We start from the raw sequence: 17,395 nt of genomic DNA, 5'->3' as shown, positions 1-17,395 counted from the left end.
ATTGTTTTGTTCGTAGTATTAAATGGAAAAAACAGAGCCGATTGTTTTGTTCGTAGTATTACATGGGAAATACAGAACCGATTGTTTTGTTCGTAGTATTACATGGGAAATACAGAGCCGATTGTTTTGTTCGTAGTATTAAATGGTAAAAACAGAGCCGATTGTTTTGTTCGTAGTATTAAATGGAAAAAACAGAGCCGATTGTTTTGTTCGTAGTATTACATGGGAAATACAGAACCGATTGTTTTGTTCGTAGTATTACATGGGAAATACAGAGCCGATTGTTTTGTTCGTAGTATTAAATGGTAAAAACAGAGCCGATTGTTTTGTTCGTAGTATTACATGGTAAATACAGAGCCGATTGTTTTGTTCGTAGTTTTAAATAGTAAAAACAGAGCCGATTGTTTTGTTCGTAGTATTAAATGGTAAAAACAGAGCCCATTGTTTTGTTCGTAGTATTAAATGTTAAAAACAGAGCCGATTGTTTTGTTCGTAGTATTAAATGGTAAAAACAGAGCCGATTGTTTTGTTCGTAGTATTAAATGGTAAAAACAGAGCCGATTGTTTTGTTCGTAGTATTACATGGTAAATACAGAGCCGATTGTTTTGTTCGTAGTATTACATGGGAAATACAGAGCCGATTGTTTTGTTCGTAGTATTAAATGGTAAAAACAGAGCCGATTGTTTTGTTCGTAGTATTAAATGGTAAAAACAGAGCCGATTGTTTTGTTCGTAATATTACATGGGAAATACAGAGCCGATTGTTTTGTTCGTAGTATTAAATGGTAAAAACAGAGCCGATTGTTTTGTTCGTAGTATTAAATGGTAAAAACAGAGCCGATTGTTTTGTTCGTAGTATTACATGGGAAATACAGAGCCCATTGTTTTGTTCGTAGTATTACATGGGAAATACAGAGCCGATTGTTTTGTTCGTAGTATTACATGGGAAATACAGAACCGATTGTTTTGTTCGTAGTATTACATGGGAAATACAGAGCCGATTGTTTTGTTCATAGTATTACATGGGAAATACATAGCCGATTGTTTTGTTCATAGTATTACATGGGAAATACAGAGCCGATTGTTTTGTTCGTAGTATTACATGGGAAATACAGAGCCGATTGTTTTGTTCGTAGTATTAAATGGTAAAAACAGAGCCGATTGTTTTGTTCGTAATATTACATGGTAAATACAGAGCCGATTGTTTTGTTCGTAGTTTTAAATAGTAAAAACAGAGCCGATTGTTTTGTTCGTAGTATTAAATGGTAAAAACAGAGCCGATTGTTTTGTTCGTAGTATTAAATGGTAAAAACAGAGCCGATTGTTTTGTTCGTAGTTTTAAATAGTAAAAACAGAGCCGATTGTTTTGTTCGTAGTATTAAATGGTAAAAACAGAGCCGATTGTTTTGTTCGTAGTATTAAATGGTAAATACAGAGCCGATTGTTTTGTTTGTAGTATTACATGGGAAATACAGAACCGATTGTTTTGTTCGTAGTTTTAAATAGTAAATACAGAGCCGATTGTTTTGTTTGTAGTATTAAATGGTAAATACAGAGCCGATTGTTTTGTTTGTAGTATTACATGGGAAATACAGAGCCGATTGTTTTGTTCGTAGTATTACATGGGAAATACAGAGCCGATTGTTTTGTTCGTAGTTTTAAATAGTAAAAACAGAGCCGATTGTTTTGTTCGTAGTATTAAATGGTAAATACAGAGCCCATTGTTTTGTTTGTAGTATTACATGGGAAATACAGAGCCGATTGTTTTGTTCATAGTATTACATGGGAAATACAGAACCGATTGTTTTGTTCGTAGTATTACATGGGAAATACAGAGCCGATTGTTTTGTTCATAGTATTACATGGGAAATACAGAGCCGATTGTTTTGTTCATAGTATTACATGGGAAATACAGAGCCGATTGTTTTGTTTGTAGTATTACATGGGAAATACAGAGCCGATTGTTTTGTTTGTAGTATTACATGGGAAATACAGAACCGATTGCTTTGAATCCAGGGTAGATAACTGTTGTTTTCTCCGTACATTGCAGATGTTTTCCAGAAAGCAGTGTCCAGTTTTGGTGGTCTTGATGTCTGTGTGAACAATGCCGGCATTCTCGATGAACGAATCTGGGAGACGATGCTCGCCATTAATACGGTATGCAACATCGTTTTGAGAGAGAGAGAGAGAGAGAGAGAGAGAGAGAGAGAGAGAGAGAGAGAGAGAGAGAGAGAGAGAGAGAGAGAGAGAGAGAGAAGTCTGAAGTCTGAAGTCTGAAGTCTGAATGTTTTAATGAGTAGGCCTTGGGCCCTTTTCATGGAGATGAGCACATCTCAAGCACCAGCATACAAATGCACATAGTAAACAAAAACAAGAACATCCTACTAGTATCGCCCTGTTTCGTTTACGGATTATGGATTACGAATGGAAAGCGCCTTCATGACAAATGTAGAAAAACGTAGCAATAGCGGCTTACTAGTGTTTGAAAACAGCATGGTTAATTTAAACAATGATGGGATTCTAGTGTATTTTTGTGGAATATAATATTCTCTTAACTCAGCATATTTAGGGCATACTAAAACAAAGTGGACTTCATCTTCAACACTGCCACAACAAAATGGACAAGATAAATCAGCGGAGGTTGCATTTCAATTAAAGCGAAATCGATGCACTTTCAGAGGAGATACTCCCAATCTAAGTCTAATCAGAAGATTTCTAGCTTTAATATGTTTCAAATCACTTAAATAGTTGGATAATGTTAGGGTTGCTTTAAAGGTTCTGTATGTGAGAGAAACGTTCACTTCCCTGTACATTTTCAAGCCAGGTTTGCTTATAGGATGAAATAAGTGTTTCTTTAAATGCTGTTAGGAACGCCCTCTCATCGCCAACACCTTGGTTTTCCCATACTTCATCAAAACCGTACATGTACAGAGTGTAACAGATCGAGGAGGCCCATGTTTTCTTATTTTGTTCATGGTGATATTTCAGTATTTTATACGCCTTGCTCGGAGAGAGAGAGAGAGAGAGAGAGAGAGAGAGAGAGAGAGAGAGACAGACAGACAGACAGACAGACAGACAGACAGACAGACAGGCAGGCATACTGATAGATAGAGACGTAGAGACAGGGGAAGAAAGAGAGAGAGAGAGAGAGAGAGAGAGAGAGAGGGGGGGGGGCAAGAGAGACAGATGGACCGACAGACAAATCGACAGAGATAGACAAAAAGAGACACAGTGACACAGTGACACATAGAGGGAGGAGTGAGAGCAAGAGACTTACAGAGAGAGATATAGTGTGGAGGCGGGGGGGGAGGTCGAGAATAAGAGCGAGAGATAGAGCAGTTATACAAAAAGGGTGTGCATGTGTGTATGTGTGTGTGTGTTTGTGTGTGTCAGTGTGTTTGTGTGTGTGTGTGTTTGTTTGTGTGTGTGTGTGTTTGTGTGTGTGTGTCTGTGCGTGCGTGTGTGAGTGCGTGCGTGCGTGCGTGCGTGCGTGTGTGTTTGTGCGCGTTCGTTCGTCCGTCCGTCAGTGCATCCGTCCGTCTGTGCGTACGTGTGTGAGTGCAGGCCTGCGTGCGTATACGTGCGTGAATTTTCAATCGTTTGCGTTCCTTACTGTCCATTGTGTGGGTGTGTGCAGACAGCACAGATCCGAGGCTGCAAGCTGGCCCTGGACCACATGCGGCGTGACAAGGGGGGGCGTGGGGGGGTCATCATCAACGTCGCTTCCATGGCAGGTAGGGCCACCTCGCTATAGATCATTTGAGGTACCTGGGTACATTTACTTGCTTTTTCGTATCTGTTTTTTGTTTTGTTCAGACTTGTATTTTTACATGAACTGCCATTTAGAAAGGGGACCATTACCTTTTTTCAAATGGAGTATTTGTTAGTGAAGACATATTAATTAGGTTCATAGAGACTACTAAATTTTATATCAAAACCCTTCAATCCTCACGCACTACTGGGTCACCTGGTTGCCATGTTAATTAAATCCAGGGAAGACCCGTCGTTTGCACGTGTAAAATATGCATTGGAAAGGAATTTACTGTTTATTAAAGTGATAATACCTAGCCGAGAAGTGTAGTCATTATGAAGAAATAATTAGTATCCAAGCCGCAATGAATATTTCACTCGCGAAATCACACTGGTCTGATTGCCTTGAAACTGTTTTGATTGCCTTGAAACTGTTTTAAAAGGAGTGCAAAGCAAAAAAGTATAGTTGGTTTTTAGCTTTTTAATAGTTTTCTGTTTTCAGGTATCGTGGCGGCCCACTACCACCCCGTGTACACGGCCAGCAAGCACGCTGTCGTCGGCTTCTCTCTCAGCTGGGCGGTATGTCTCCCAGTGTGTGTGTGTGTGTGTGTGTGTGTGTGTGTGTGTGTGTGTGTGTGTGTGTGTGTGTGGGGGTGTGTGTGTGTGTGTGTGTGTGTGTGTGTGTGTGTGTGTCTGTGTCTGTGTGTGTCATGAAGTGGATTATAGTGCGAATAAAGGAGTTACTTTTATGTATACGTGTTCTGCCCTATCTAATTACACTGACTCTTCACTCTTCACACTTCAAACACAGAATTTGGGAGGATACAGACTTATTAATTCCTCACAAATTACAACAATTCTTCACCTCAAAACATCAATACCAATCAACTTCTCGAACACACAGTTCACACAATCTTATCGCAATCACTCAATACATGTGATTAAATGATATAAAGATACTATCTCAATAATAGATTACTGCACAAGTTAACAGACACTCACGAGTTCGTATCACGGCTCACTGCATGTCGTCATTTACACATCCTTGTGCCGCTGAATCCACGTAGATGATGATTTCCCAGAAACACACTCTCCTTGTAAATGCTATTATGCATATTTCACACGTTCCTCCCCGAGGAACACTCTTCCGCCATTAGTGAGTAGCACCGTCGTTTCTACGACTGGTAACGATGGAGACTCCCCCGTCTAGCCATCTCTGCGCCGATGTGGTCTCTTCCTCCACCATCGCTCCGCATTCTCCCGTGTAAGGTCCGTCCCTCGTACACGCCATGGAAAACTCCTCATGGAAACTCCTAAAGAATTAACCCAAGTCTTAATACAACATTCTCTTAAACCATCTCTTCTTCCTAAACAGTCATGTATCATCTCTCTCGTTCATTCTACATTCACATTCCGTCCACAGTCAATATCCAAACTATACTTAATCCATAAATCACTTAATCCTCTAATGACACTACCATACATAGCATCACTGTCTTAAACATAACATAAATGCGTAAAAACATTTATGTTCAAGAAATTACCCAACAAAAACCGTAATACAATCACAACAAGAATTCTCTTAAAACTTCACACTAGAATTTAGTGCACTGTGTATACACTAACATTTACATTCCAGCTATGTATTCAAGCTTCAATAATATACAACATAGTAAATCATTTACCTTAAGAGACCCGTCTCTTGAAAGAGTGCTTGTTCCCCGAACAAGACCGACACACGCTGACAACCTTCCTGGTTGAAAATCTTAGGCGCTGTAATCTTTCTAGTTCATAACCAGCTCTATTTCTCAAACTTGTAAACACAACTCATGTCAAGCTATTTCCTCGTGCAACCCACGAAACCCGTGATAACGCTTCTCCTCTGTCCCCAACGCATCGCAATTCAATATTTAGGGAAGTTAAACTCACCACGTGTTTCACATCACAAATATCCTACTCACATCTTTGTGACAGTGTGTGTGTGTGTGTGTGTATGTGTGTGTGTGTGTGTGTGTGTGTGTGTGTATGTGTGTGTGTGGGTGCGGGGTGTGTGGGGGTGTATGGGTGTGTGGGGGTGCGGGGTGTGTGTGGGTGTGGGTGCGGGGTGTGTGTGTGCGTGGGTGCAGGGTGTGTGTGATGGTGTGTGTGGGTGCGGGGGTGTGTGTGTGGGTGGGGGGTGGGTGCAGGTTGTGTGGGTGCGGGGTGTGTGGGTGGAGGGGGGGTGCCGGGTGTGTGTATGTATGTGTGTGGGTGGGTGCGGGGTGTGTATGTGGGTGTGTGTGAGGGGGTGCGGTGTGTGTGTGTGTGTGTGCGTGTGTGTGTGTGCGTGGCTGGCTGGCTGGCTGGCTGGCTGGCTGGCTGGCTGGCTAGCTTGCTGTTGGAGGCAGTGCAAACCAAAGGGGTCAGGCACGTGTGTTTGCTTGAGTGCGTACCTGCCTGCCAAGTTGTCAGCCAATCTGTCTTTCTGCGTCTCATGTGTGTTTACGTGCATTCTTTTGTTTTTGTGTCCGTCCGTCCGTCCGTCCGTCCGTCCGTCGTTTTAAAACTCTGTTTTGGTCAAAGCAATAATACGGTGTCGTTAAGTTTTATTTCGTTGCCTCTTTTATTTGAGCCACAATATAAAAGAAAGAAAGAAAGAAAAAAAGAAAAAGGGTTGGCCCTAAAGGGGTCAAGATATCCCAAATCCCCATGTAGTATTAAATACACACATAAAACAAGGGCAAACACCCTCAACAAGACACTTGGAAGAAAAGAAAATATGAAATGCTCTTATCTTGCCCCTGCATTAACTCGTCTTTGGAAGCACGCCAATAAAGAAAAGCAATCTCTATGACAGACGCACCCCAAGATGGGAGAGATGGGGGTGAGGTGGGGGTGTCTGTGTCCCGGCCCGGTGGACACCAAGCTGATCACGGTGCTGGAGGAGGGACAGGCAGAGAACCTACCTGTGTACCGACACGTGCTCGACACAAACAAGGTTCCGTGAGTACACTTTACTTGACTTGGCTGGATGATAGGGGGGGAGGGAACCTACCTGTGTACCGCCACGTGCTCGACACAAACAAGGTTCCGTGAGTACACTTTACTTGACTTGGCTGGATGATAGGGGGGGGAGGGAACCTACCTGTGTACCGACACGTGCTCGACACAAACAAGGTTCCGTGAGTACACTTTACTTGACTTGGCTGGATGATAGGGGGGGGAGGGAACCTACCTGTGTACCGACACGTGCTCGACACAAACAAGGTTCCGTGAGTACACTTTACTTGACTTGGCTGGATGATAGGGGGGGAGGGAACCTACCTGTGTACCGACACGTGCTCGACACAAACAAGGTTCCGTGAGTACACTTTACTTGACTTGGCTGGATGATAGGGGGGGGGAGGGAACCTACCTGTGTACCGCCACGTGCTCGACACAAACAAGGTTCCGTGAGTACACTTTACTTGACTTGGCTGGATGATAGGGGGGGAGGGAACCTACCTGTGTACCGACACGTGCTCGACACAAACAAGGTTCCGTGAGTACACTTTACTTGACTTGGCTGGATGATAGGGGGGGGAGGGAACCTACCTGTGTACCGACACGTGCTCGACACAAACAAGGTTCCGTGAGTACACTTTACTTGACTTGGCTGGATGATAGGAGGGGAGGGAACCTACCTGTGTACCGCCACGTCCTCAAAACAAACAAGGTTCCGTGAGTACACTTTACTTGACTTGGCTGGATGATAGGGGGGGAGGGAACCTACCTGTGTACCGCCACGTGCTCGACACAAACAAGGTTCCGTGAGTACACTTTACTTGACTTGGCTGGATGATAGGAGGGGAGGGAACCTACCTGTGTACCGCCACGTCCTCAAAACAAACAAGGTTCCGTGAGTACAGTCACTTTACTTGACTTGGCTGGATGATAGGGGGGGGAGGGAACCTACCTGTGTACCGCCACGTACTCAAAACAAACAAGGTTCCGTGAGTACACTTTACTTGACTTGGCTGGATGATAGGGGGGGGAGGGAACCTACCTGTGTACCGCCACGTACTCAAAACAAACAAGGTTCCGTGAGTACACTTTCTGACTGGGTTTAAACAAAATGTTATTCAAAATGCAGAACATGAAACAATTAATAGTTAGCAACTATAGGGCACGAACTCAAGAGAGAAAATGGTTTAAGAACATACCGGCAACCAAATAAGGAAACTATAGGTTAAACTGTGGCGAAAACGTGAAGGCAAGAAAATAGCAAATCTGAGAGACGCCGCAGACACAACATTACTTTCACGGGAGTTTAACGCTAACCCTAACCCTAATTGTATGGAATTGTAGTAATTCTTGCTTCGTCATACTGGACTTGACTTATGTTCGAATAGTGATGCACACATCAACAACAAAAGGATCAAAATGTGCCAATGCACGGCGGCAGAGGGGAAAAAACGTAGTCTATTTCACGATTTGGCAAACTGGGTCGGAATTTGATAGTAAAGTTGTGCCAGTCAGTATGGTTCCAGACTACTCTTGAAGCTCAGTGTTGACTGTAGGAGGCTGAGCAGTGGCCCAGAGTCAGGCACATTGTTCCTCAGGTTTACAAGACGATTGCTTGAAGGTATACTCCTTGCTGTGTAAGCAGTTCGGCTCACCGACCTTTTACATGGGATAAGACCATAACTCCATTTGGTCACATACCCAAAACGAACAGCCTGGGTCGGTGCGTTCTGTGCCGGTACAGTGGGACATTTTTTATGAATCAATTTCGAAAAAGCCAATAAAAAGCCACCAGTGGATCTTATGTAACCGTGTGCCAATCTACTTTCCTCTTTCGTACTGAACTCAAACACTAAAGCAGACGACACAAGTTATATTACCCAAGTTCTTTTATTCCATACGATGAAATGGGGAAAATGTGGGATAACGGGGGTTTATCTTCAAATACAACTTTCACTGTATAGGACTAAACAACTTCAAAAAAACACAATATTCTCTCTCTTCATTCTAAAACTACATACTTCCCCTAAAAATACCCTTTAAAACACACCAAATCCTTTCCCCAAACTACACTCTACTCTAAATCCTCACTCTCAACTTTAATAAAAAAAAACCACAATGAGACTCTAATTTAAAACAAACGAAATCTAAAAAAACAACCTAAAAAACAATTCTTTAAAAAAAAACCAAATCTACAAAAACTCTAACAAAATCTGACCAAAATCTCTCCACTAAATCTAACTACTCTTCACTAACAAAACCTAGTCTATAAAAACAAATCTACGCCCCACTAAAAAAGAAAAAGACCTAACTAAACCCAGACCTAACTAAAAAGAATCCCTCTAGAAAAAAAGACCTAACTAAACCCCGTCGCACACTCGGCCATCCTGCAAACACAGAATGCACGCCATAAGCATACATAAACAAATCAACAATTTCAACTACCACAAACTAACTCGTTGAACAACAAAACACATCATTCCTATCAAATAACATGCCTACAATACCGTTTTCTCAAACGACGGTCTTCTCAAGCATTCACGCACAAAAATCTTCCCCACCATTCCAACTCACAAAACAATCTACTTAAACATTCAAATAAATCCTCCCCCCAAGCAGCATACTATTCTTTTCACCGCCTACCCATTTACAGAAAGAAAATTGTTTTAACCTACCAGCAAAAGAATCCTCACATTCCGGAAAGATTTCCGGCTGTGACAGACATGTCACAAAACAGCATTAAAAACACGCCGCACCAAATACACGTCTTTTTCCCTCAAAGATTCCAAGCAAAAGCACAGTTTTAGCGTTCACATCCTGTGCACCGGTGTCACAAGATTAACCCATTCAACTCGAGGGATGTCAGGCAGCCCCACTTTCTTTAGTTAGTGCCTAACGTCACCTTCAACTATTCAACTTTACATCGCGGCGGAGGGAAAAAGGGAGATGGAACAAAACCACCTGTCAATTGTTTCTTGTTCACAAAAACATTAATCACAAAATTTACTCCAGAGGCTTGTACCAAAAAAGCGATCGTTTTACCTATGCAAATTTTAGAATCGGCTATTCCGCGAGACCAATTCAATAGAAATGAAACTCAGTCTCGGAAACCTTAATGGATCCCCGATAGTATAGAGGTACCACGAGTTCACACGGATGCACAAAAGTGCATGTGTACCGTAACTGTCGTTCCCAAGCTCACATCCTCCCCAACTTAGACTGTCGTCTCCTGGCGACATGCCAGAATCAGAAAAATTCAAAAACATATTTAACCTCCCAAGAACATAATATTCTCCATCCTCAAATCATTTCAAAAACTTTCACACAAAAACAACCATCAACTGACTATAACAATATTTCTCTAAAACTAATAGATTCTAAAATACAAATTTCACATAATCCTTCCAGTGCCAATAATCATATCTCCTGTCGACATCCAACTCACACAAGTTGACAAAAAATCACAACTCATCTTTAACAGAGGCAGTTCCACGGTTCACTTTACAAAGAATTATGTTCACCACTTGCCAGATAACCAATAATGATAATCTTTACGACTTATCAAATATTTTATCTCTCTTGAGCATACATCAGAACAAAATGTTGACAATCTTTACGATTTATCAAAGCATCTGATCTCTCTTGAGCATACATCAGAACAAAATACTGACAACCTTTACGATTTATCAATGCATGTCCCCTCTTTGTATCCCAACTGTACTTGGCAACACAATCTTCTAATCAACTAACAAAATGACCACTTGCCAAGGCAATGAAAAAACTGGAAGTCCTTAAAACTCACCCAGAATATCAAACCTTTAGTTAATAATCAGCAATAACCTAATGTCACTCATCACAATTAAACCATTCAACAGGAGTATTCATAGGCAACCATACAATCCTTCAGAATCTACTTCAAAAATCCACTAATATTAATTCTAATAAACAAAACCAGTATACACACTGTCTTCAAACAAAGACATCAGTCAGTACTAGAACTCAAAAATTCTAAAAAATACCACCAAGAAAATAGCGAGAGCAGAGGAGACAGTAAAAGTGAGAGCGGAAAAAACAGTAAAGACAAACCAAACGATAGCAGAGAGCAAAAAGGAAGAAAAAGGTCATCTAATCCCTTACAGGTAGCATACTTTGCTCCTGAGGCGTACGAGGCTGGAGACGCCATTATTCAAACAAATTAAAATATGTGCGCGTAGACAATCGGCTAGAGACAACATAAAACTCGTCAAATACCACCACCTCTGGGCGTCCTTGTGGTAAACTGATACAAGTTGAATGCGTCCCAGGCACCCTGTCTACAGTATATGAAGTTTACTATGATATATATCCTTCTCTTCTTCATCATCACTTTCCTTCCTTCCTTCACAATCCTTCCTTCCTTCCTTCACTATCCTTCCTTCCTTCACAATCCTTCCTTCCTTCACTATCCTTCCTTCCTTCACTATCCTTCCTTCCTTCACAATCCTTCCTTCCTTCACAATCCTTCCTTTTCCCTTCCAATATGTTCAATATGACGGTATTTCAACATTATGTTGTTCACCATGTTTCGATCCTTGAAACAAATCAACCGGCAAGCGCAATACTCACGCCCCAAGCACACGGCTTGCAACAAAAACCACACTAACACCCATACATACAACCACAAGTGTTAGTAATCACATCACATCCATGTAGCGTAATCAAACATACAACTACACATGTCCGTCATAATATCAAATCAACATAATCGAACACACTCTTCCAGGGCTGGTCCACTCCCCAACTCTGTCTCTTTGCACGGTGTGCAAACAGTCTTTCACAAACGTCCGAAGAAATGTTAATCGTTGAAGTCCTTCTGTGGACTAACAGAGTAAAAAGAAATGTTAATCACTGTAATCCTTTCTTCCACGGATTAACAAACTAAATGGCAATGTTGACAACAAAGCCGCATCCGTCGACGTCACGCCCGGACTCCCTCCAACTTCACACACGCCCGTCTCCTCAACACCAGCCCGCGTCCGGACTGCATGCCTGCCATCCTCTCCCTGTGCGACGGGGTCCCCTAACCTACTCTAATCCTAGCCCTAACAGTAACACCCCCTACCCACCCTTGCTCCGCAGCGCCAAATGTAACCGTGTGCCAATCTACTTTCCTCTTTCGTACTGAACTCAAACACTAAAGCAGACGACACAAGTTATATTACCCAGGTTCTTTTATTCCATACGATGAAATGGGGAAAATGTGGGATAACGGGGGTTTATCTTCAAATACAACTTTCACTGTATAGGACTAAACAACTTCAAAAAAACACAATATTCTCTCTCTTCATTCTAAAACTACATACTTCCCCTAAAAATACCCTTTAAAACACACCAAATCCTTTCCCCAAACTACACTCTACTCTAAATCCTCACTCTCAACTTTAATAAAAAAAAACCACAATGAGACTCTAATTTAAAACAAACGAAATCTAAAAAAACAACCTAAAAAACAATTCTTTAAAAAAAACCAAATCTACAAAAACTCTAACAAAATCTGACCAAAATCTCTCCACTAAATCTAACTACTCTTCACTAACAAAACCTAGTCTATAAAAACAAATCTACGCCCCACTAAAAAAGAAAAAGACCTAACTAAACCCAGACCTAACTAAAAAGAATCCCTCTAGAAAAAAAGACCTAACTAAACCCCGTCGCACACTCGGCCATCCTGCAAACACAGAATGCACGCCATAAGCATACATAAACAAATCAACAATTTCAACTACCACAAACTAACTCGTTGAACAACAAAACACATCATTCCTATCAAATAACATGCCTACAATACCGTTTTCTCAAACGACGGTCTTCTAAAGCATTCACACACAAAAATCTTCCCAACCATTCCAACTCACAAAACAATCTACTTAAAGGCCAACATCCAAAAGAATTTTTCTCCTGGTAGTCTGGGGACTCGTGGCAAGAATACACCACAATACTGCAAATCATTGAACAAATTGTAGTTTTCTCAGTAATTGCACATAAAAGTACAAAGAATCGATTAAGAGGATGACACAAGTCATCCAGCAAGTATGAAAGGGTGAAAAAATTAATTAAATAAAAATCGTTTCGAAGGTAAACAACGCAGTGCGGGAGATAACTCCAACACGAGTTATCCGCGACCTTGGGAATATTAGCCAATCAGATTTTAGACGTATCGCTTTGCGCGGAATACTTGTCGTCTGCTTGAAGAGCAACAGCATGGCGTTTGAGTTTGCAGAATGAAGGCGCCTGCTATATATTTTGCACCCACGACCTTCGAGTAAACGGTAAGATGCTTTCAGTTACATGTATACATGTTTTTAATGGAGGGGGGGTGGGGAGGGTAGACGGGAGGGGGTGAGGGGGGCGCGAAAGTGATTGCAATGAATGCCAGATCTGTATCTGTGTCAATACGTTGAAAAACCACTTCTGTCATTTGATCGACGGAAGGGAGGTGCTCATAATTATAAATAAGTCCTAAACTGGGTGGAGATCAGATTTAAAGATCTCCATAGATCCTGCCAGAACTTGATCGTCCTGTAGATGGTTCCAGTCTACGATCGTCCTGGGAAAATAAGAGTTCCTGTGAAAGCAGCGGCTATTGTCCGTAACACTGTTTCAACACTATTTGTTGACACAAAATCTTGGAAACGCCTTGCTGTTTAGATCTGTTCGTGTTTACCTTGCTTTCGTTTTTATGTGGCCCTGACAGTCAGAAATCAAATTGAATTTTGTACATCTTCGATATGTAGGTAATTGGTAATTAACTCTTGAATCTTGATGATGTTATTGCATGTACAGAAATCGGTACGACAGTCTATTAACATTATATGTATCATAAGAAAACACAGACATTTGAAGTGCATGCTTCATTCAATCCACGTGCGTTTTGCGTGCGGTCACTACTGGGTTCTCTCATTCGCTGCACAGAGCCGTAGACGATCATGTCACATATCTAATGTAACCTAATATTCTAGCCATGCGTGTTGGTACGTGTGTGTATGTGTGTGTGTGTGTGTGTGTGTCTGCATGTCTGTGTGGGGGTGTGTGTTAGTGTGTGCGTGTGTGTGTGTGCTGTGTGTGTGTGTGTGTGTGTGTGTGTGGAGAGAGAGAGAGACAGAGACATGAGAGAGAGAGAGAGAGAGAGAGAGAGAGAGAGAGAGAGAGAGAGAGAGAGAGAGAGAGAGAGAGAGAGAGAATGTATGTGTGCATGTGTGTGTTTTTATGTGTGTGTGCGTGTGGGGGGGGGGGGTAGTTAAGTCGCATACAGCATTGTCTTTCATGTGATTTATTTCCTTGCTTGTCTGTATTTGATTCGGTTTTATCACTCTGGATACAGAGACGTTTCCTGACCCTTGCATCAGTCAAGAGAAAGCATGGATTCAAGACCACTGCCAAAACAAGGAACGTCTTCTGAAGACACGGTTCGCGAAGGTATGAGGCGAAGGGGTGAGGGGGGGGGGGGGGGGATATGCCTGCTCGCTTATGTATTAGGTGTGTGTGTGTGTGTGTGTGTGCAGGGGTCGACACTAACTTATTTGGCCTGGGGCCACACTGGCCCCAGAGATGGAAATTGCTGGGGCGGAAAACAAAAATCTGGGGCCCACTCTCATTATTCACGTGCGGCAATGCATTGTTTGTTTTTCTTCATCGTACTGAAGCCAGGGTAATTCTTTCAACCATTTGACATTGAAATTACGACAGAGCTTCACGCTTTTGGCTGCATCGGTCTCCTTTTTTCGTTTCTCTCCACCCTGTTCTTCATCTTCATTTCCAGGTCTTTTTACACCAGGGATGTGTCGCCACATTTTGCGTTTGGCATTTGAAGGCGATACTTATCTCTCACGCTAAAGAGCGCAATTTGGGAGTTATTTCCCTTGCGGCATTGTCCTTCGACGATTTCAATGGGTTTTTTTTCTTCTTGACTGCGGCATTGATCGTAACGCAAATTTCAGTGACGACTATGACTGGCGATTTTTAGTGATTGGCTCTGGCATTAGAAATTTCGGTTTGTCATTGTTGGAATTTATCCTGGGGCGGAGTGGGCCCCAAGCTTCGGCAATAATTGGGGCGGAACACAAAACTCTGGGGCGTTCCGCCCCCCGCCCCCGCTAGTGTCGAACCCTGGTGTGTGTGTGTGTGTGTGTGTGTGTGTTTGATGAAGTCACAAACAAAATTGTTTTGCAGTTGATTTATTGCCCTTGTTTGTTTTCATTAGGTTATCTCATCCTGGATGCAGAGACTTCCCTGGACCCTCACAATCTCCCGGAATCTGTCCAGGAACAAAGCTTGGATCCCAGACCACTGCCAACACAAGAGGAGTCTTCAGAAGAAGCGGTTCATGAAGGTAATTCACACCCATCAATGTTGGAGGCCCGTGCCCTGGTCGACTGGTCTTTATGTGCGATATGCCAAACAGAAACAGAAGAAAAATTTGTAAATCCGACACAATCAACATTTGCCAAAGCTGGCGTGCAGACTGGGTACGGTCGTGTCGTCGACAATATTTTGAAACTTGAAGCCCTTGGGGATTCGTCTGTGTTTGTTTTGAACAAGGATCTCCTTGAACAAGGTAATGATATGAAGACAACCTTTGAAGAGAAAAAAGCTGTATGGCACAGAACCTGCAGGAACAAATTTGATAACCAGAAAGTTGCTCGTGCTGAGAAGAGATACTTGAAAGAAGAAGATAATGACCAGAAAGAACTGCACAGCCCCGTCAAAACAAGGAGGACGATAGGACCTGTGTGTGACCGCGATGCGGAAAAGATGGTACTTCTGAAAAACTTGTGAACGCATGTACATTTACCATCGACCAAACAATTCGTGAATATGCAGAGATTGTGCAGGACCGATCACTCTTGGGAAAATTATCAGAGGGGGATATGCATGCCTTGGACGCCAAATATCATTCATCTTGCAAGTTGACTTTGTACAATAAATCTAAAAAAGCCTTAGCAGAACGGGGAATTAATGACGCACACGAACAAAATGAGTTAACAGTGTTAAGTCAACTCCTTTCTTTCATTGAAGAAGAGAGAGAAAGCAAGTCCATGTCACTGTTCAAAATGTCTGAACTGTGCAAAGTGTATGACAGCCAGTTTCGTGAGCTGGACTGTTCATATAACAAAAAGGTTCATACAACAAGACTCAAAGAAAGACTTCTTCATATGGTGCCAAATCTGCAAGCTCAAAGAAACTGTCCTTATTTTCGATACAGACGTCAGCAGTTTGCTGAATTTTGCAAGAACATTAGATGATGACGCATTTCATCTTGCACGTGCCGCACAGATTGTCCGTAAAGATATCCTTTCCAAAGACTATTGTTTTGACGGTACTGTTTAGGCCTCAGCAGACGTTGTTCCCGAAAGTCTGCGTGCACTCACAGGTATGATAATGCATGGAAACGTGTCTGGTTCGACTTTGACGGAGATCAGCAACAAGCAGAAGTCAGTGTCGTCAGTTTCCGAAGTTCTGATGTTCAACACAAGGAAAGGAGACAAGAGAAGTAAACGACCCACATCTTCAAGGTCATTTCACTCAACGTCGAGGGAAACACCACTGGCCAGAAAGAGAAAATGTAAGTTTTACGCCCTCACGGCAAAGCCATTAGGGGCATGTTACAAGGAAAAAATCCGGCTTTGTATGAAAATAAAAAATAAAAATGCAGGGGGGGGGGGGGGGGGGTGAGGGGTGTAGACCGCTGGCTGCCGGCTGCTAGAGGAGACCTGAAATGAGCTAGGGACCGGGTTGGGTCGTCTTGGGTCAGTGCTGAAATGGTTACTTTATTGGCTGTTGGCCGAACGGACACCCGGGCTTCATATTTTTGCATGCATGTATTCGTGTTTCCAAGGCCTGAGGCTTTCGCTGTGACCCTGGGATCTTTATCGTGCGCATGCGTGCACACGGGGGGTGTTCGGACACCGAGGAGAGTCTGCACAAAGTTGACTCTGGGACGCACATCTCGCGCCGAACTTGGGGGTTGAACCCACGCTGATAGTAACAACCGGTTTTAAACCGACTGGGCAAACTCCCCACCCAATTTTTTGGGGTCAAGAAGTTCCATGGAGGGCGGGGGGTATGAAGTAACACATAGTGTTTTGCTCAGAACATTCCCACCCAAGCAGAGCCGCGCTAGGGGTACGCATTACCGTGGAGCTGGCAGTCAGTGCTACCAAATGTCGTCTGTGTCTACCACTCGGTGGTGACTTAATGTGGGTCTATGTAAGCAGATGCCGCGCCAACGCAAGCAATCTGATGCAGAGTCAGGAGGCGGTTTGGTACAAGAGAACCTTAGAGGCCACAGCCTCGGCCGTCTAAGGGATCTGTGTGTATGGAGGCACATTTGGTTTCTGAGGTTCAAGCGGAGCTGTTGCCTCTGCTCCCAAGTTCCCGTGTCTCAGGAGGCGTTTTTGGTATGGAAGCAAACCTGTAGGTTGGGGCCTCTGCCTTTCAGGATGCCAGGACTACAAAATGTGTGTCTTGAGACACATTTAGCTTAAGATTCCAGAAGTGGATCTGTGCTGTGCTGGATCTGCTGCAAGCACACTAGAACCAGCTCGCAACAGTTGAGGAACAGATTGGTGACCAAGACCATCATCGGTATCTCTCCGAGTGATGGGTGTGGGCGGAGAAAGTCTCC

At 42.9% G+C, this 17,395-nt stretch overlaps 1 protein-coding gene and 1 long non-coding RNA gene across 2 annotated transcripts in view; both read left to right on the top strand.

Moving 5' to 3' along the window:
• LOC138949932 (15-hydroxyprostaglandin dehydrogenase [NAD(+)]-like) overlaps window positions 1–17,395 on the top strand; it is a 34,487-nt gene that overhangs the window by 4,354 nt on the left and 12,738 nt on the right. The window contains exons 3-6 of the mRNA XM_070321717.1: window positions 2,051–2,157; window positions 3,638–3,734; window positions 4,253–4,329; window positions 6,587–6,732. Of these exons, the coding sequence (XP_070177818.1) occupies window positions 2,051–2,157; window positions 3,638–3,734; window positions 4,253–4,329; window positions 6,587–6,732 (427 nt within the window). The remainder of the gene's footprint in view (window positions 1–2,050; window positions 2,158–3,637; window positions 3,735–4,252; window positions 4,330–6,586; window positions 6,733–17,395) is intronic.
• On the top strand, window positions 12,752–15,100 carry LOC138949926 (uncharacterized). Its single transcript, XR_011450466.1, has 3 exons — window positions 12,752–13,040; window positions 14,093–14,187; window positions 14,972–15,100. It is a non-coding gene; the product is annotated as an uncharacterized lncRNA (long non-coding RNA).

This window comes from Littorina saxatilis, linkage group LG1 (assembly GCF_037325665.1).
Source record: "Littorina saxatilis isolate snail1 linkage group LG1, US_GU_Lsax_2.0, whole genome shotgun sequence".
NCBI lineage: Eukaryota > Metazoa > Mollusca > Gastropoda > Littorinimorpha > Littorinidae > Littorina > Littorina saxatilis.
The sequence above is the reverse complement of the archived record's forward strand: the minus strand, read 5'-3'. Positions and strand labels throughout refer to the sequence as shown.